The sequence below is a fragment of the Pseudorca crassidens genome, chromosome 18, assembly GCF_039906515.1.
Source record: "Pseudorca crassidens isolate mPseCra1 chromosome 18, mPseCra1.hap1, whole genome shotgun sequence".
NCBI lineage: Eukaryota > Metazoa > Chordata > Mammalia > Artiodactyla > Delphinidae > Pseudorca > Pseudorca crassidens.
The window spans coordinates 22,440,633-22,461,394 of record NC_090313.1 but is presented as its reverse complement, the minus strand read 5'-3'; the positions used below and the strand labels follow the sequence as shown (position 1 = coordinate 22,461,394).

General features: G+C 33.7%; 1 protein-coding gene across 1 annotated transcript; it reads right to left on the bottom strand.

Annotated features, from left to right (window-relative positions):
* Window positions 1-1,326: 1,326 nt before the first annotated feature.
* On the bottom strand, window positions 1,327-10,881 carry SLITRK6 (SLIT and NTRK like family member 6). Its single transcript, XM_067712985.1, has 2 exons — window positions 10,361-10,881; window positions 1,327-8,013 (listed from the first exon to the last, which is right to left on the bottom strand). The coding sequence occupies exon 2, from the start codon at window positions 7,988-7,990 to the stop codon at window positions 5,462-5,464; it is 2,529 nt and encodes an 842-aa protein (XP_067569086.1). The 5' UTR covers window positions 7,991-8,013; window positions 10,361-10,881; the 3' UTR covers window positions 1,327-5,461.
* Window positions 10,882-20,762: the final 9,881 nt, after the last annotated feature.

Below are 20,762 nucleotides of genomic sequence, written 5' to 3'. Positions count from 1 at the left end.
ATGTCTAAAGTTACTCAAACATCTATTTTTTCTTCCATGAAGTTGAGTGTCCTACCTAAACACAGAAGCAAAGTATGTGCAAGGGTAAGACATACATTCTTTATGATTCTATATGGCCTGTAAATATTCATTGTCATGACAGGCAGTCTGGTGAAGACCAGTGCCCTGAGAATGAAACAAAACAAAGTAAACAACAACAATAAGAAAGCATTCCAATTCTGGCCTTATTACTCTTACTAACTGTGTAATGTAAGGCAAACTCCTTTATTTGTAAAATGAGAAAATTAGAATAAACTCTAGAAGTTGATGATGTGCTGTTATCTTGGAATTGTGTTTCCTGCATCATAATACAATGTTTTCAGATATATATTTCTAAGCCAAAATACTTCAGAATGCTAGGAATAGGCCCAAAACATGTCCCTGAAAGCCTTAATTTATGAAATCATACGTAGCACTTAAACTGATCTTATTCTTCCAGAATCATGACTCCTCTGAACTTTATTGTTCCTTTTCTTATTCTACCATGTATCAGTATATTAACTTATAACAGTATGAGTCATGAAAACACAGTAATGGGGACTTATATATCTTTAGACTGCTCATAACACCAAATAAAGGGATGGAAATACATTTAACATCCATTCACTAATGATACTTTCATCACTGATAACACCACGAATTTAAAATTGAACATGTTCATCTTGGCAACAAAATGATTCATTTTGCGTGTAGCATCTGTTCAAGAACTTTATAACATCAAATATGATGACAGGACAATGAAACGCCTGGAGATTTACACAGGCAACTCAAAATACCTTACCATTTACAGATAATCAATTTTCTCACTGGTAGAGCCTTAGAGATGTAAGAGGTAATAATTATTTGTGGAAGGTCAGGTCTTCTGCTTTCCATATTTCACATTTCTGAAATAATTCTCTATTTAAAAATTGTGCAATTTTAAATCATTTAAATTGGAAGTACATGAATGATTCTGTGTATGTGTGTGCAGTTTGTTGTTTTGAATTGTTTCCATTCTTTATTCACTAATCTGTTGACAGACATTCACTAACAGAAGAGTATTTGTCTAATTGTTTATACTTTCAAAGCAGCTAGAAAAGGATTCTACATCTGGCAGTCTCCTCTATGTTCCACATACATAGAATAGATGTGTGTATAGTAAATATAACTTCAACTTTAAAAAACTAGATGGGTTCTAGAGAATAGATAATGGAGTTTATTTCCATATAAGACAAAAAGTTGTTAAAGAATATAATTTTAATAATATAATCATCTTACAATTCAATGATAAACAACTATTATGTCCTATAATTTATTATAGTTATAAGTCTCAGGGAATATTTGGACAAATATCTATATTTCAGGATGTATGGAATTGAAAAATCACAAAGAAACATTGTATTTTTAATCACATGTGTGCTCCTCATTAAAGAGATCATTCTTGATTTGGCTGCCCAGATATATAGGACCACTCCTCCTTGTAACTGTCTCCTTTCCTATTGTAAAAGATTGTCCTTGTATGATATTCCATCTTCTCAAGAAGAAAACTGCAGCCATTCATGCTTGAACCAACAAAGTGTTCAGGGAAAAGAAATAGAGACGAAACCTCAAATTCATTGTAAAACCATTTCCCAATTACCAGGAGATCCAAACTTCTCTAAATAGTCAGGATTTTCTGAACATGGATACCCCTTTTCATGTACAGAACAGCCTCCTCCAAAGATTATTATGTAGAAAGTCTTACATACAAGAAATATTGTGATCTTCCCTTAGATATATATTTGTTTGATTGTGTTAAAAAAAAAACCAGATTATTGCCCAACAATTCTGCGTTATTAGTATTCTTCTTCTTTTAAAAGTACCTTTGATTATACCTCTATTAGTTATCATCGAATAATAAATAATACAAATAAATTACACATATGAGACTATCTATCATTATCTATTTCATCTTTAGTAGTTCTCCAAAAAATACATATATGTAGTCATATATATTTATATATATAATTATGTATGTATTGCCAAAAATTTCGTTTAGGTTTTTCTGTAACATCTTACGGGAAAACCCAAATGAACTTTTTGGCCAACCCAATACATGTAAAGATATAAACCAGTATATTAAAAAATTTTCTTTTTAATGACAGGGGATAGTCATATCACTTTTGTCAATCCTGGATTAAAGCTTAAGCATTTTAAAGTAATTGAATCAAAGCATGAAAGCAGCTTAGATGATACTGCTACTTCCATTTACTTACTATTAGAGCAACGAGGAAAAACTTTCCTCTGTGATATGAGATTGATTCAAGAGGGAGAATCAGCATTATTGATATAATCCTTTTTTATATAGATTACAAAATTATCATCCCAGTATGGAGATCAATGGAAGATATCTGAAGAACACTCATAAATTTCCAATAAGTATTTTCATGGTTATTTAGTGAAAGTAATTTGTTAAATACACATTAATACAATTTGTGTCTAACAGATTGACAGAATCGAAAGGGTTTCATCCAGTATGATTATACACTACTATCACAGTACTACAAACATTCAAGATTCAGACATGAATCAGAGCTTTCCCTGATATGCAGTGAACAAAATGTAACTTCTGTTTAAATTTAAAAAAAAAGAATCCTTGGTTAATGAGAAGTCTAATTTTTTTTGAATGCCCAGGTACAATGTAAATAAGGCTGAAGAATTAGGATTTAGGACTCTGAATCTGACAATTAGTTGCAGAAAAAGACCACCTTGGCCTTGTAAGTAAATAATCAAACAGGGAATATAATTAAAATTATTCTGTAGTGGGAGGGAGAAGACATATGAAATACAGGTAAAATAACCAAAATTCTGAGTGGTTATCACCAGTCACAAGACCCATTAAGAGGTAAAGACCATCACTAGAGTTCCCAACTCTCAACTACTTGTAGTAGGGAAACAAATTACATAAGAAAAGTTCCATCATGAATTAAAGAGTTAAGCCCTTACTCTTACTCTTTGGAAACCATAACTATTCCTACATCATTGTAAGTAATATCCAGACTCTTATAGGATTTCAGTATTGGGGTTGAACCTAATTTGAAGGATATTTTTACATGACTCCATAAGCAACTTTGTTCTGTCTTTGATTTTAAGTTGAAGAATGAAATGTATACAATGAACGAAGATTTAAAAAAAATATTTCCATCACTCAGAAGAATGTTCCTGAGGACATGTTTCTGTCTGCATTCATGGATCCATTCCAATGATCCTGCAGGCATGGGGATTTCTTAAGTCTCTCTAATACCTCTATGCACTTGATTAGGATCAGGAAATATTGGCAGATACTCTACTGAGCAATAACATGAATTCTGCTCTTGATTTGTTCTTTTCTTTCGAGTGTAACATTTAAATTCATGCTTTGGAGGGTTTACTACTCATTATTGTGCTGAATATTTTTTAGTGGATAAACATATAAGCATTACATATGCACTCAGATTTCCTTTTAGTAAGTGTTAATTTAAAAAAGAATTCCCATCTTTGTCCTTTCCAACCTTAAAAGTTACTGGAGAAATTTAGGTTTTCAATGGACCTTTTAATATATAATATTTTATTGCTTTATATTAATATATGCAATGATTTTTTAAAAACTTAGTGATACGATGTCATAATGAACTCATAACTGTTCTTCATACCGTGCCACACAGGCTCCTACTGTTTTTAACAGGGAAGTCTTCTCATTCAAAATCAAAGAAACAATGTATATTTAGCTAGTAGTGCAGAAAGTTGAGTGTTGAAGACCAACACATTTAATAGAACATTCACGAATCACTAAAATAGTGTAAAGTAAATTAAAAACATCCTTCCTCATAGGAAATATGTTCCTTCCTAACCCTGTGCATGGATCTGAGTGGTGTTCAGGAAACAGAACTAAATTATCTTAAATCCATTTTGCCTTGTGAAAATCTGCTGTATGATTGATTCTATAATCAGAAAGAAGAAAATAAAATAATTTCTATTTGTATTGAGTGGGAAAATGATTTGCCAGAAAGGGAAAACCATGGGTCAGACTTAAAGTTTGGTTCCACGTCAATCACATTGAGACACTTAATGGCCTTTTTGCACATGGTGAAGAAACTGCTTCTGTGTGGGTGACGACAAACAGAAATCTTGTTTTTGCTTGTTTGTGCTTGTGTGCCTGCGTGCATGTGTATGCGTTAATCCTGACTTGACTGAATTACAGATTAGACTAACTGAAGAAAGCACATTTAAAAAGAGGGTTTTAATTTTAGTTTTATTGTAGTGAGCAGTATTTTTAATTTTCTTGAAAGGCACCCAAGAATAATTACCTTTGTGAACCAAAAATATACAAAACTGTACAGAATAAATAGTTCATAAAAATCTAGCTATACTTTCTTGTAAAATAAAGCTACGTTGTCCCAGTCTTGAGGCAACTTAAACTACTTACCCTTTATATGTTCCTTTTGCTACTAATTTATGGCAACTACCAGTTTACATCAATAAAAATAAAATAATATTTCCTATTTGTTTTACACCAGCAAATTCTTACTTGCCACAAGAAACATATTTCTACTGTGGTATTCAAATTTACAAAGGATTAATGCTATGAAAGAAACCAAACTTAATAGATGCACTAATCATATTTACAGTTGAATATCAGTAGCATTTTTAAAATATCCCAAGAATAAGAATTAAACTTTGAGCACAAATGACGTACCTTAATTCACAGCAGCATTAACAAGATTGTCCACACAAAATGTGCAGAAAAACCAAAAAGTTTTCTTATCCATTCCACCTGAACTGTTAATCATTTCCATTTTTAAATTTAGAAAGCATAGCAGGGGCATTTTTAATCATCAAAGGTTCAAAGTCTTGAGCCACTCATAGCCTATATAATTCAACCTTCCATTTTTTCTTTACTGTTACTATTTGTAATTTTAAAGTTCCAGTTCCTTTTGCGTTTATTGCAAGAAAACTAGGTGTATCTAAGAATTTACATTTTTGTGGTATATATACTGGTTTTATAAACAATATATTTCTTACATATTATAATTACATATATAGGTATACTTTTTAAATGACAAAATCCAATTCTATTTAATCCATGGGTAATATAACTCAAGAAAATAAGGGTTGCTTAAATTTTGAACCCTTTTAGATGTGCAAGAGGACTTCTATGAAACACTTTATGTATATGGGAAAATATTACTATAATCCTTGAATGATTTACGTGCAAGGATTTATTTTATTGGGGATAGATAAAATTGCCTGAAGACAATGCAATGGCTTCTCCCAGTTATCCCTGAGTTTCTTTTTATTCTTTTTTCCCCATAGGATTACTGCTGTGCTTAAGTTCTGATTGATGATACACTCATATAAGGCACTTATTTACAAGGTCTAGACTTAAGACAGAATCACAGCATTTCTGCAAAAGCCTTCTAACTCTCTATGTTTGCTGCTCCAGGACTTCTAAGTAGTCAGGTTCAGCATGTAAGTTAGCTTTCAGCTCAAAATACTCATTTTTAGTCTGTTCCACTAATACCTTCCTCGGCCTTGAGTACATTAATGTCTCCATCAACTTTAACTCTTCATGGGCTCCTGGATAATGTACCTCCATATCAGGCTGAAGTTGAGCAATGTTTTTCCTTAGGTATTCTGTGATTCCCAGTTGCTGAAGTTCTCTTTCTCTCTCTAAAATATTCCTATATAACGAACTGGCATCCTGGAAGGATAAAAATTCAGTGGATTTGTCTGTGACTTTGTACTTCATATTTGATCCTGTGAGTGGGGAATGATTTTCTCGTTCTAAGAGACTTCTTTGGAGATGTTTTGCGTCACTTCCCTCTTTCTCATTCCTTTCTTCTTCTTCTTCCAGATGCTTTGAGCCAAAGGATGGGCTTCTATAGACGTGAACCACAGGGCTTACCATGTGCTGCTCATAGAGTGATGCTGTGGGTCTCTCAGTAGTGTGGTGAGTTGTTTTATGGCCGTACATGCTATACTGGAGATGCACAGGACTGTTGTCTCTCATCTGTTCATCAGCTTGTTTCTTTTTGTATCTTCTCCTACGGTGGAGAACAAGAACCACTATCCCTGCAGCACAGAACACGATAGTTATGAATACAATCAGCAGTCCTAGTATTAAAACAGATAGTGGTACAGCATCGGTAAGTGATTTAAAAATAGTGTCCGCTGTAGTTGTGGCTGTAGGAGTATTGACCATTACGTAACTAGTCTGAGTTGGCAAGGATGGGTTATTGACCAAACCTGGGCAAAGAAGTTCACTGTTAAGTGCTCTCAATTCCTTTTTGTCTAGGTGCTCTGGAGAGGTGCAGAGTATTTCATCTGTCACTGTGTTCTTACTTAATTTTTGTATCCATTGCTGCAATCCAACCAGGTCACAGGAACAATCCCAGGGGTTGTCCTCAAGGTCAATCTGGGTCAGTAAATCAAGGTCATCCAAGATATTACTTACAGGTAGATGGGTAAATTGGTTTGTTTTAAGGTTTACCCTCATAAGAGGAACCCCTGAAAAAATATGTGGTGGTAAAACTTGCAGGAGGTTGTTGTTTAAATAGAGGACTTTAAGTTTAGGCATTGGGTTGAAGCTACCAGGTAATATTTCCTTAACGCCATTGTATTCAAGATATAAGTACTCAAGATTGTGGAGACCAAGGAACATACCTCCACTTAATTTAGTCAGATGGTTACCATTCAGATAGAGCTTTTGTAATCTTGTTAAATTCACAAACGATCCTTCTTCGAGAACCTCAATGCGATTGTTTCCCAAGTGAAGCATTTCCAAAGTGAAGTATTCCACTAGATCAGACTTCATTAAGGTATGAATAATATTCCCTGCGAGAATAAGCTTTCTAGGATTTTGTGGAGGAGGTTTTAGATCTGATAAGCTTTCAATATTGCGCTCTTGACAGTGTATTAGAAGTCCTGATGGGGAGAGTACTTTGCAGTTACAAGGAATAGGACAGTAGAGTCCTGGAAGTTGAGTGAATGGCTTTGTAATATAAGGTATTAAACCTGGTGCTTTGGTGGGTGGTTTTAAAAGAGACGTGGTCTTGGTTGACATGCCACCATCACTTATTGAAGATGTTACTGCCAGATGTAATGATCCTGAAGGATCCTCGTGTTCTTCAAACGCTGGTGGAGTGGAGCAAATTGATTCCTTTTTCAGCCGGCTCAGTATGCTTCCTTTGAAAAATGGAGGGCTGTTGCACACAATATCACCAATTATAGACTGAGGGGGCATGTTTTCCAACCAAAGTTTTAGCTGTAATAAGTCACAATTGCAGGCCCATTTATTGTCCTCCAACTGGAGATCCAATATTCTGCCAATGTGTTCTAAAAAACCAACATAAGGCAATGTTTGCAACTGATTTCCACGAAGATCTAGATGGGTTAAAGGAACAAATCGAAATATGTTTGGAGGAAGACTCTCAATAGCATTGTCATTTAAAATTAACACTTTAAGTCTGTTGAGCTTGCTAAAGGCACTTGGTTCAATCACTGTAATAAAATTGTTATCTGCTTGTAGGAATTCCAGGTTTTCCAGTCCATGGAAAGTATCCTCTTTAAGAATTTCTAAAGAATTGTGATTGATATGAAGTTGCTTAAGAAGGCCAAGGCCATTAAATGCACCAGTCTCAATATCTGCAATATTGTTAAATCCAAGGTGTATTGAGATAGCATTGGTAAGCCCAGAAAAGTCATTTGTGTGAAGCATTGTCAAACCATTATTTACTAAACTTAAGTGGAAAGGTCGTGATGGTGGCACGCTTATTTGGGATAACTTCTTGATACCTTTCTCTTCACAATTTATTAGCATCGTGCTGTCTTTTTCCTCACAATTGCAAAGAGAGTCACAAGAACCTCTGGCTGAGGCAGAGGACATTGGTGATTGGGACTGTGACGATATACAGGCAAGGAGAGATGAATACAAGAGATGACTCCAAAGTTTCATGTTGTCCTGTGATGGATCTGATTCTGTAAGATAAAATGCAATAGCAATGGGCTTCAGTGGCCAGGAGCAGGGAGGAGATGAATCTGACATTTTCAAAATGATAGGTTTTCCTCTAAAAGGCAAAATGTTATTATTCTGAATATATAAATACATTGCTGAGTCCACATTTTCTTTTACTTTTTACAAATATTATGACTGGCAGGTTTATTTTACTTTTAACTTGCATTGTGATAAAAATCTAAAATTTAGGTCAGGGAGAATTTAAAATGTCAACTCAATTGTCTTCAAATCTACCAAATAATCTGCATTTTAATAGACATGAGGGGTGCTGGCTAAATGGACCATTGATACTTTGATATGATACAAAAATGTATACTTGAGAAGACCCTGGCTTTTTTTATTTTTTAGCTCAAACTAGATGAATCTAAGGCTGAAGGATTACAATAAAAGACAAATATGTAGGTATTAGCCAGAAGCAGAGAGACCCGTAGGGAATTCAAAGATGATCGTTAGAAGGAATGTATGTTTGCATGCATTATACACTTCCTTTAGTCTTGTTTTTGAACTGGATATCACAATATAACATCTAATAACTCTGTGTTTAACCTGCGTTGATTTTGGCTTAAGATACTTATTAATTCCATTATTTATTTAAAAACTTTGAGAAAAAATATGTCTCTATGTAGTAAAGTTGAACTTTATAAAAGATTTTGTTTTAACTATGTTGTCTAGGGCAGTTTGTATAAGCCTTGTAGTATCAGATATATATGCTTAAAGGCATCCATTCAAATTTCACTTCAGTCACACTTTATATTGAATTTCTAGAGGTGGAATATTCACTGCTACTTTTAAATTCTACTATGGATAAGGTTAATATCATAAAAAATAAAGAAGAAAAATTGATCTTTAACACATATTTCAGGCTATTATAAAAGAACAAACAATGCCTCATATAAATTTCTAGCAAATGACTCCCTAATGAGGTCTTGAACCAGGTTTTAGGGCACTGAATGTCATCACATAGTTAAGCAGTTGATCTTTATTATAAGGCTTAATGTTGCAAACAATGAACTATAAAGCAAGCGTCACTATATTAAAATATTTGAGGATATCTCTAATTTAGGAAATAAATGACAGTTCAAGATAACAATATCACATATTCCAACTCCTTAAAAATGTAATACCTGCACCTGACATAGCAATTAAAAAAAAAATTCTAACTCTAAAATGACAGCAGTGGTGTGGTAAATACTTTGAAGTCTAATGGTATCTAATTTTATTCCCTTCTTTTAAATATTGCACTTTAAATTTATATAGACTAAATCGAAAGGTAAAGAAACACCACATCTTATAACTATTCGACTTTTGGAAATGATAATTGCTTTCATGTTTCTGGATGGAATGTGAACTTTGAATCTAATTAAAAATCACAATTAGATAATACATCCCAGAATCCAATCAATAATCCTGAAAATAAACTTTCACTCCGTGAAAACATTTTCTTATTGAAAACATGTATAGTATGAAGTTTCTGAAAGGTAAAAGGCAACCAAAGACATCAAACAATAGAGTCCCTTTCTATATAAAGGGAAAGTTAGCAGGCTGAATGTTTCCATAGGGAAATAGTTTGATTTTAAACAACTCTGAGGGCTATGCTTAGAATCAAGCAGCTTGAAGTTGGAAGTCTTCATCTTGTGGATTAGCATCCACAAACACTGAAACTACTTTTCCACAGATTACCAAGAAAGAATACTGTGCATTTCACCAGGCACAGTGTCTTAAGAAAAGAGTAAATAACTTCCAGATGAGACTCTCTCCTCTTGTTATTTTTTTAAAATCTTACGTGCATTTTATGCTCTTCAAAATGTCCTAGGGAACAGTTTCTAGTCTTTTCAGAAATACACACAAATGTGAAAAGTGGTTCTATATTGACAATCTGATACAGTGTTAAAGAGGTCAAAAAATCTCTATTTACATATTTGCAAGTCAGGAAAAAATAAAAGTGGTATACAAAATACAAAGAATCTTTCCATATTGTACTTGTATTTCAAATACAGCAATGGTGTTTGGAAGTAATCTTCCCTTCAAAAAGCACAAATAATTCAGTTTCCCATAACAAACTGCATGCTGTAAAAGAAATAGTAGCATATTATTTTACTTGTTCTTCTCTACAGCCAGCTGTTGGACTAAATGTCTGCTGCTCACAGAAAACAGGCATCTGCTACAGCATTAGTTGTGCCAGTGAGCAAGAATGAAACTGGATATCCTTTAATGCAAAGTTATTTTTTTTTCAAGAGGCAAACAGAAATTCAATCACTTTGGGATAATGCAAAAATATGTATAAGGAAAGCCTGGAAACATTCATCTTACCTGTAAAGCAAAGACTTCCTGACGTTATCTGTAATGCACAGCTGGAAGAGATGTTCAAAGTAAATTCAATTTCTTTATTAAAAAAGAAAACACCGACCACCACGTACTTTCTTCTCAAATATCACTTTTTGGCAAGTCCCATCGCTTTATAAAGTTAAAACCTCTGGTCAAACAAAATGCTGAGCATTTCATTGAAAATATTTCAAGCAGAGTGCATACTAGATCATCCTGAAGCAGTTGTCCTTTTATTCCCCAATTAAAATTCACGGCATACTTCACAGCTATGCTGACTTTTTTTGCATATAGTTAACCATTTGCAAGCTGCCGAGTGCAGTAAATAAACAAGATGTGTAACAGAGCTGGGATTGATCACTCTTGCTTTCTTAGGCTGTAAATGCAAGCTGCAGCAATGTTCTCTTTCCTCCCTTTCTAGTCTTTCTTGTTAGTTCAGTTTGTTATTAGTCAGATTGCCAAGGGCTGGGAGGTAGGCGTAAATAGACTTCTTGGCTTTTGACTCAGCCTTTAAGCCCTTCCCCATCAGAGCGCTTTAATAGGCCAGTGTCATTTAACACAAGAGACAGCTCCACCTTGGGACTCAACTCCTCCTCTGGCAAATGGTTTTTCCTCTCCCTTTAAATACCAAATACAGTGCAAGTGAATTTTGATGCGAATAATTACATGTTTCTTTAAATGTTTAATAATATTGTGTTATACAGCAGGCTAAATAATACACTATATTAAATTCTCATCTAGCACAGTACTGTACTGTTTGCACATGTGTGCAGAAAAACTGCAAGTATGCTACCAATAGAATAGTTACTTCAGTTTTATTGTTTTTAACTGGTATTTATGGTTGAAATTGTGCACTAATTAAATCTTAAAATGTTAACATGAACTGCTTTCCTGAAACATTTGTATTCTTGTATTCACCATTTGAAAAAAAAAATCTTTAAAGCCTCATGTCTGAGACTCTAAGCTTTATACTTCTTTTCTTTCCCTACAGCCAACGTTCAACAATGAGATTAGAAATGAGGTTCTTTTTTCAGGTAGATAGTATTTATTTGGAATGGAAATATGATCAGTTAAAAATACCTTCAAGAATCTTCATTACACATGGTTGTCTCTAGTTGAAAACAGCCTATCACTTTCAAAAATATGAAATTATGTCTTTCCAGATAAAATGAAACAAGTTAAATGAATACGTAAAAATTAAAATAACCTGATTTTTATGGTACTAGCTTAGGGAGCATTTTTTTCCTAAAAAGATTATATTTAAAAAGTTACTTGTTTCTTCAACTCTTAAAAGTTTCTGAATCATCACTAATAAAACTCTCAACTGTCAGATTCGTTATTTCCCCAAATGCCTATGTTTTAAAACTCACTCCTCTTTACCTACATTCCAAGGGCCTGGACTTTTTCAGAGCCAAAATGAATATACTAGATGCTATCATTTATTCATTTTGAAACAGGCTATGTTTAGAAACACTCTTCCCTATAGGTTCTAGAGGTTACCTATATTATATTAGGTCTCATTTCAGAAAAAGTATTTTTTAAGAGGTTTTATGCAGTTTATATCATCGAAACAGGAAGATACAGATTAGGTTATTATTTAATGATTGTCTGCAGTTATGCACTCAAATTCACAAAGTTTTCATATCCTTAATGTGGAATAGTTGTTTTAAAAGCTAAGGATTTTGAGGCAATTTCTAATATTCTCACTTTTCTTTATTTTACAGCTTCTCACTAAGTTCCTCATTTAATAGCACTGTGTGCTTTGATAGAATAGAGATTATAATACAGATGAGGGTGTGGAGAAAGAGAATAAAGATAAGGAATAAGATAATAAGGAGAATAAGAGAGAATAAAGGAAATGAATTACTTTTGGGCACAGTCTGCTGCTAACTGAGAGCCAAGTTAACTTAAATCAGTCTAATAATTTAGACAGGTGGTGACAGAACAGAGTTAGAATCAGTGAGAAAACAAGGAACTAGAATAATTTTTCTTCTAACACTGTAGACATAATTCTCCAAATGCATTCATTTAGGTTTTGGAGGCAAAATAACACGAGAAATGCTCTGGAAGTATAGTCTGTGGTGGAAAAGTTGTTCAAATAGCCATATGGGACAAATGGAAATAAATTCCTTATAAACTGATATATCTTCTCCAGCTTGAGGATATGTTGATTTTATTCATAATATATACCTAGTATATATTTGCTGTTATTTTTCTTGAATCCTTTGCCTATATATAATATGTTATCTTTTTCATGCATAAATTACTGGTTAACTACACAATAGTCAGGGATAAAAGGAGTGACTAACAAGCCTTTGAAAAAATTCTCTACAATTTTCATAAGTTTTCGGTGGGAACATAAAGAAAGGTTAGGTGAAGAATTATTGTTTGAGAAACATTCTGTAACTTTTAACTTAATTCAAAGGAGTAATATTGATAATGAATTACTTAGCATTACCTCAAAATTAATAGTAAAGTACATAACAGCACATTTGAAATGATTATAGCTAAATCCACCCAGCTCTATGTTTTGTTAACTACAGTTCCTCAGTTGTTTCACTAAGTCAATAATGCAGTCATTCTTTCCAAAATGCTCATGGCAGAATGTGTTAATTATTGTTGGACAACATTTATTTTAGCAACATTTTTAATTTCCAATGATTACCTGGAAAAGTATTTTCCAGTGTAGCTTGCTCCAAGTTTTAATAATAAATATCTTAAGTGATCACAATAAATACTCAATTTTATTACTCTTTCCACATAATTTACCCCAGTGACTCTACATTGAAAAATACTAAAAAGTAATCTTTTTAAATCATATCTTCTAAGTTATGCTTTTTAGAATGTGCATCTTAAATAGCAAACGTGAAAATATTCTTGTCACATTGAAGAGTACCAAGCAGTCAAAAGAAATAAACGTATCTGTGTTAGTCTCCTTAGGGCAGCAGCATATGTAAGGCAGCACAGTACTTTCGATATCAGGACTTAGGAGAAGGCCTTTCCTTCCCTGCTTATCCAATGCGACACAGACCAGATGGAAGAATATTTTATGAAATTTATTGGACCAATACTTTATCTGGAACAAAGAGAATAAAAAAAAAGATTGTTCACTGGAAAGAGGGAAAAAAATTAACAGTGAAAGAGATTTATTAATTCTGTATAGGTCTAGTTCTACTTCAGAACACCTGCCCACCTTCTTCAGTGCCACATTTAAGTGGTCAAGTGAAGATGTATAGCAGATTGATTCCAACTCAAGAAAATGGAAGGTTTGAAGAGAGAGGTCTTTGCACCATGTGCAATGTAGAATGAGACATATTTAAATACTCTGAAGGTAGAATGTATAAAACTTGATGACTCTTTGGGGATGATAATACTACAGATGGTCTTTCAATATTCGTTGGTGATTTCATTCTTTTAAGAAAGAATTTAAAGAAATAAGTCTAAATAAATGTCACTTTTTAAGTAAATACTTGTATCATTAATGTAAAAGAAAAATACAGCACACATACTTGAGAAACAGTTATTATTGTGGGCTCTGTCTGCTCTGTACTCTCAGGGAATTACAGTGAAATTCATGATAATGCTATGAAGACTGACTATTACAAATATTTTCAAATAATGTCTAAATTTATAGATCTGTAGAGATCTTGTGCACTGGTTTTATAAACATTAATAAAGACATTTTGTTTTTTCTTATTTCAAAGTAAAAGTTTTCTTTAAAATAATAATGCGGTGAAGTCTACTTGAAAAAATAATTTGACTTATATACATAAATTCCATTCACAGAAAATAATAATAAAAGAATATTGCCTATCTTTCACAATGCCATGCTATACAGTAACCTTTGAATTTGATTCCCAAATATTAAACTTAGGATTCTCTTTCATGTTTCACTAAAAGAGAAGCCCCAAACTCTTTACTATAATTACTTACTTTTTTGGTTCTGTTAGAGTCAGAACATAATCATTATGGATACCTTCACTTCTGACAATAACACGCAATTTAACTAAAGGAATGTGACTTTTTATGAGGAAGAATAGAAGATCTTCTCACCTTTCACCAAAAACCTCTTGGTATATGAGGACATTTCCACACATTCATCAAGAATAATGTCATCTCAGTGAAAAGTCTACGTATCTTAGAAAAATTTATATGATTGATATATTTTATAAAGTGACACATGAATGGGTATTTAGGAAACTTGCCTTTTGCATTGAACATTTAATAAAAAGTTTAATTTGTTACTTAAATCTTAAGTTTCCTTCATGCTCAATTTGATCTGAGAACAAAAGTATAAAACTAATAATGGAATTGCCTTATTCTATGAGAGGTCTTGCAATAAAATTTCCTGTTTTGATTTGAAATCTGCTGACACAAAGGAACTGTTTGATGCCATTGCTTAACCTGGCAAAACTGAAAACAAAACAAAAAATTTCTCCTGGAAGCTTGGACTGTAAGTTTTCTTGTCTTCATAACAACAACAACAAAAAATCCCCTACTTCAAATGGATGACTAAGAAGACTTTTTTCTAAAAAAAAAAGAAAACAAAGTTGCAAAAAAACAACTAAAAAATGTTGATGGATGTTTCCATGATGAATAATGAGCAGTGTTCAAGAGAAACAGGTCCATTGGAATATTGGTAGACTGTGGATTATATTGATTGTAAAGACTCATTGAGGGAAGGCTAGTGTCTACGTCATATTTTTTTTCCAAGACATAGTTATAAGTAGTTATTCAAGTTCAATAGTTTCTTTGTACATTCTCATTATCATGTAATCTTAGGACATTTACTTACTTTTTCTCAGGAACATATAGAGTTTTAATTTTTAATTTTTGTCCACATTACAAAACCTAATGATGAAAATAAAAATATTGATCCCCATGGATCTTTCCAAATGTTGTCATATGGCAGATATTATAACACAATCTGTGTGACTATATTACTTTGTATTCAGATGATTAACAGTAATGGTAGGTAAATACCACTGAATCAAATATGCAAGATAGGCTTCGTGGACCACCTACAGGGGATTTTAAATTTCTGGATGTCTTCCTATTGCCAATCACAGTTCGGAGCTCACTGCCTCTCCCTATCACATATTGCTGTGTCACTGAAGGATGCAAACTTACTTTAATAGTTTTAATCTTGTAATTGTGATATTCAACCATTTTTTATAAAATATGTCAGTTTCATTTTGTTCAACATATTATTTCAATAAGATAAAGCTGTAAATATCATGAGCTTGAATATAATGTATATATAGAGAGAAATAAATTTCTTTGTTACAACTGGATCTATGTTCTGTAAAGAAAGAAAATAATTGGCAAGGTACACATGTTGGTTGAGAAATATATGTACATAGTTCAACATGATTCAGTATTTTTTAATTTTGCGTTTTTAATTTGATAATGGTAGAGTTAGTATAAAAAGACATTTACTGAACTATTAATGTCATCACTGGAGTATTAATATTAACCAAGAAAGTGAATGAATTATCCTTGACAGAATCCACTGAATAATGTTGACTTCTTTTGTTAACAGAAATCTTGCCAAAAAACTCCAAACAAAATAAGAAATATTACATTTCGATATATAATATTTTAAAAAGTGTTACATAACTTAGAGAATAAACTTTTGAGTTGTAAATAATTCACTCAGATACCCAGGGAAAGATAGTCCTTCAGAATCAATCTATATTCAGCATGCCAAAAACGCATTTATAACTTACCTACACACCTACATGAAGATAAATATAGATTTTTTTGTTAATATAATTATCTTTTTGATGCTTTTATTGTATACATTTTACTTTATTAATATCTAATATATCTTCTGGAATAATTGAGGTTTTCTTATGACATATTTTGAAAGTATATATATTCTAGATAACATTGCTATGTATATTGTAGGTTCAAGAAAATATGTCCAGTATTATTTATAATTTTCATGTTCCCCTATATTGAAATAGTACATAAATTATTATGATATATGATAAATAACAAATACCAATAAAGTATTAACACTAATAAATTCTAATAAAAATTAAGACCTAATATCAGGCAACCATAATAAGTTATACTTGTTTAAATTGACAGACATCCTTTGTTGTTTTTTTAGGAGGGAAAGGACAGAGGGAACAAGTTAGTTTTTGATATATCATGCCAGATTTTCTGGGGAAATAAAAAATAAAATCTAACCCTCATAAAACACTCTTTTGAACTAAGAAGGACTTTCAATTCCTTTAGCCTCAAATAGTATTAAATTTAAAGTCACATGACTACAGTAAAACAAATACTCCTTGAAATATTTTGTAGCCTTTTCTTTGGCTAATTATAACCAGAGGCATTTCTAAAAAGTAGTTTTATTTGTAACTGCAACCTACTAAAACTTAGCAAACACTAATTTTTAGAAATTTCACAGCTTTAAACAATTATTTAGCCTTAAAACAATTTTTAAAGCACAGCTTCTCCAGCTTAAGAACCGAAGCAATTCAAAATAGCACTTACCTGCTCTTCCTTCCTATACATAGAAACACGCTTTCAACAAAAAATTACAAATCTTTGAAACTAGTAGAAATCCTCGATTTGGTAGGGGGGGAGGAAAAATGAAAATAAGGATTTTTCAGTCTAAAACCAACCTTGAATATTTGTATGATATTGATAAGAATTAAGAGAATCATTCCTAACAACTCCCTTGGTTTAAAGCTTTTATTCTCTTTCAGCACCCTCTAGTGGATATTTATAAAAATTCTTGACAACTGAAAAAAGTGGCAAGCATGCTAACTTGTCCAAATTTTACTCTATAAACATGTAGTTTTTTAAAAAAAACTTAGTTGTTTTATATTATAATAATAAGTAATATTTTATACAACTGTGAGCACTCCCCATGTTTTTTAACTACTATGATAACTCTATACATAGTAACAAAGCTATTCTTAGAACAAAGCTATTCCACAATTACTATTACAGTGGGAAATTGGAGCACGAATGTAATATATATAATGTTACAGAACTGGTAAGGGCAAAAATCTAGATTTTAACCTATCCAGTTCACTCTGACTTCAGAATTCGTTTATTCAGCAGATAACATTGCCACTCAGGACAAATATTTTAATGAGTTAACATAATTTATAATAAGATCAGGTGTTAGTCCTCTACATAAGAGGAACAAATTTAAAAAGAACACTTCTGTTTGTCCTTTTGAATAAAAAAATTGCTTTCTAAAACATTTCATTCAATGTGTAAACTTTACGGACAACTGTGGGCAAATCATTGCATCAGTTGAAAACACAAAGATGAATTATTTATATTTATACATGCATATATGTATATATGGTTAGTACATATTTAGATGTATCTGAAAGACTGTATAAGAGTGATGAGATGTGTGTATAAATAGCAGTTTCCACATGATACTACAGTATGCTAACCATCTATATTTTCTTGTCCTTCTATCTCTATGTCAAAGAGAACTAAGACTGGCTATAAGACTGGCATCAAAACGAAATCAGTTTATATCAGGTCTACATTTCTTACTCTAGGTATGCCTGAGGGAAGAGCCTTTTGTGCAATACACAATCAGAAGGCCTTTGGATCAGATTCATGTTACATGTTCTACATCTCAGGAGCTCTGTACTCTCCCTGACCTACAGTGGACCCCACATATTTTATAAGATTCCCCAAGTAGATATATAATCTTTCCTTTAAAATATTCATCTCTCCCTCCAACCCCACCCCAGCCTATAATAGATACAAGTGTATCTTAGTAATTGAAGGGGTGGATAAGTGCTAATGATGTCAGTGGGCATCCAACAGACCGGTGGATTTTCTGAAGAACAAATGCAAGCAGGAGTGAGATTTGAGGAAACAAGTCCACCAGGTACAAGTTGCTGAGGTGTTGTATGTCTCTAATCACCTAGTTCTTCAACAAATGTAATAATTAATATAATACTGCTTCTCATCCTCCTAAGGATTTAATTTTGCTGTTCTGTTGTTTGTTAAAGTCCTAAGATATTAAAATCCATATTTTTCTTGGTAGCTCAGTATCATCTTTGTGAATATTAGTTATTTTACTCTGCCCTAAAATGGTAAATAAACCACCTGAATTATGATGGTTATGTCGTTATTCTTTCATTAAATAACATTAGTGAAAGAATAATGACATTCATATTATAACATATTGTGGACCATTGTGATTTCACAGAATCACAAGAATGTGATTATTCTTGTGATAATTATGTCATTATTCTTTCATTAAATGACCTTAAACCTCAGCAAAACCTTGCCCACACTATCAACTTTTACTGACTCCTCTCAGGGAACTCACTTCTTTCATCTCCCTTTAAAACAAATAAACAAGCTTTTTAAATGTACGTACAATTTGAGAAAATAAGTTTACAATGGTATGACATGTAACTTTACTTAAATGTGATATTTAGCTTAATCTTGTATTGAGGTCATTTAAAAAAATTTTAATTTCTTATGTTTGTACCTCTTCTAGATAGATAAAGCAGTTTTACAGCTGAGGAACTTACAAAGATTTATGGAAAAAAAATTCATTATCACAACAATAATATAAATTCAGAATACTTACATAACTTTGATAAATGTTAATATACTTGTATATAGAAAAATTTTGAACGTCACAGTCTTAAAGTTCATAAAAGAACTGATTTAAATGTGAAAGAGTTGTAGAGGTTACTTAACTCAATAATATTTTAGGTGCAGTTAAATTTCAGGAAAAGTGTGAAAAGAATTGTTCAAATTTATCTTACAGCTTAGTAAAAGAGTTAGGTTTGACAGGTCCTTTGATTTCAGGGTTTATGTTTTTGTTGCTTTTGTTGCATGTACATACACACTCAAGAACATATATGTATATATTCTTAATTCACTATTATGTAAATTGTGGTTAGTTACTTTTTCTTGGAATTCCAAAAATAGTAGTACTGCCACAACAATTTTTGTGAACACACTTAAATATTTAGAAAGTTTCATGGCTGATATTCAGAGTGTTTCCTGCTGGTGTTATATTTATTAAGGCTGATTTGATAGATCTTTTTGCAGACTGGTATACAAAATAGCACATTGACCCTTGAACAACATGTGGGTTCTGGGTGCCAACCCATGCTGTAGAAAATCCAATATAACTTTACAGCCAACCCTCTCTACCTGTGGTTCCACATCCACAAAATCAACCAACGTACAGGACCTTCAAGATGATGGAGGAGTAAGACGTGGAGATCACCTTCTTCCCCACAAATACATCAAAAATACATCTACGTATGGAACAACTCCTACAGAACACTTACTGAACACTGGCAGAAGACCTCAGACTTCCCAAAAGGCAAGAAAATCCCCATGTACCTGGGTAGAGCAAAAGAAAAAAGAAAAAACAGAGACAAAAGAATAGGGATGGGACCTGCACCTGTGGAAGGGAGCTGTGAAGGAGGAAAGGTTTCCATGCACAGGAAGCCCCTTCACTGGTGGAGATAGGTCTGTGGAGAGGGGAAGCTTCTGAGCCGCAGAGGAGAGCACAGCAACAGGGGTGTGGAGAGCAAAGTGGAGAGATTCCCACACAGAGGATCGGTGCCGACCGGCACTCACCAGCGTGAGAGGCTTCTCTGCTCACCCGCCCGGGCGGGTGCGGGCTGGGAACTGAAGCTCGGGCTTCGGAGATCAGATCCCAGGGAGAGGACTGGGGTTGGCTGCGTGAACGCAGCCTGAGGGGCTAGTGCATCACAGCTAGCCAGGAGGGAGTCTGGGAAAATATCTGGACCTGCCTAAGAGGCAAGAGACCATTGTTTCAGGGTGCACAAGGAGAGGTGATTCAGAGCACTGCTTAAACGAGCTCCAAAGATGGATGCAAGCCACAGCTATCAGCACGGACACCAGAGACGTGCATGAAACGCTAATGCCACTGCTGCAGCCACCAAGAAGCCTGTGTGCGAGCACAGGTCACTATCCACACCTCCCCTCCCAGGAGTCTGTGCAGCCCACCACTGCCAGGGTCCCGTGATCCAGGGACAACTTCCCCAGGAGAACACACAGTGAACTTCAGGCTGTTACAACCTCACGCTGGCCTCTGTTGCCTCAGGCTTGCCCCATATTCCCTACCCCTCCCTTCCCCAAGCCTGAGTGAGCCAGAGCCCCAGAATCAGCCGCTCCTTTAACTCCTTCCTGTCTGGGCGAAGGACAGACATCCTCAGGTGACCTACATGCAGAGGTGGGGCCAAATCCAAAGCTGAACCCCGGGAGCTGTGAGAACAAAGAAGAGAAAGGGAAATCTCTCCCAGCAGCCTCAGAAGCAGTGTATTAAATCTCCACCATCAACTTGATGTACCCTGCATCTGTGGAAGACCTAAATGTAGGGCCAGACACTATCAAACTCTTA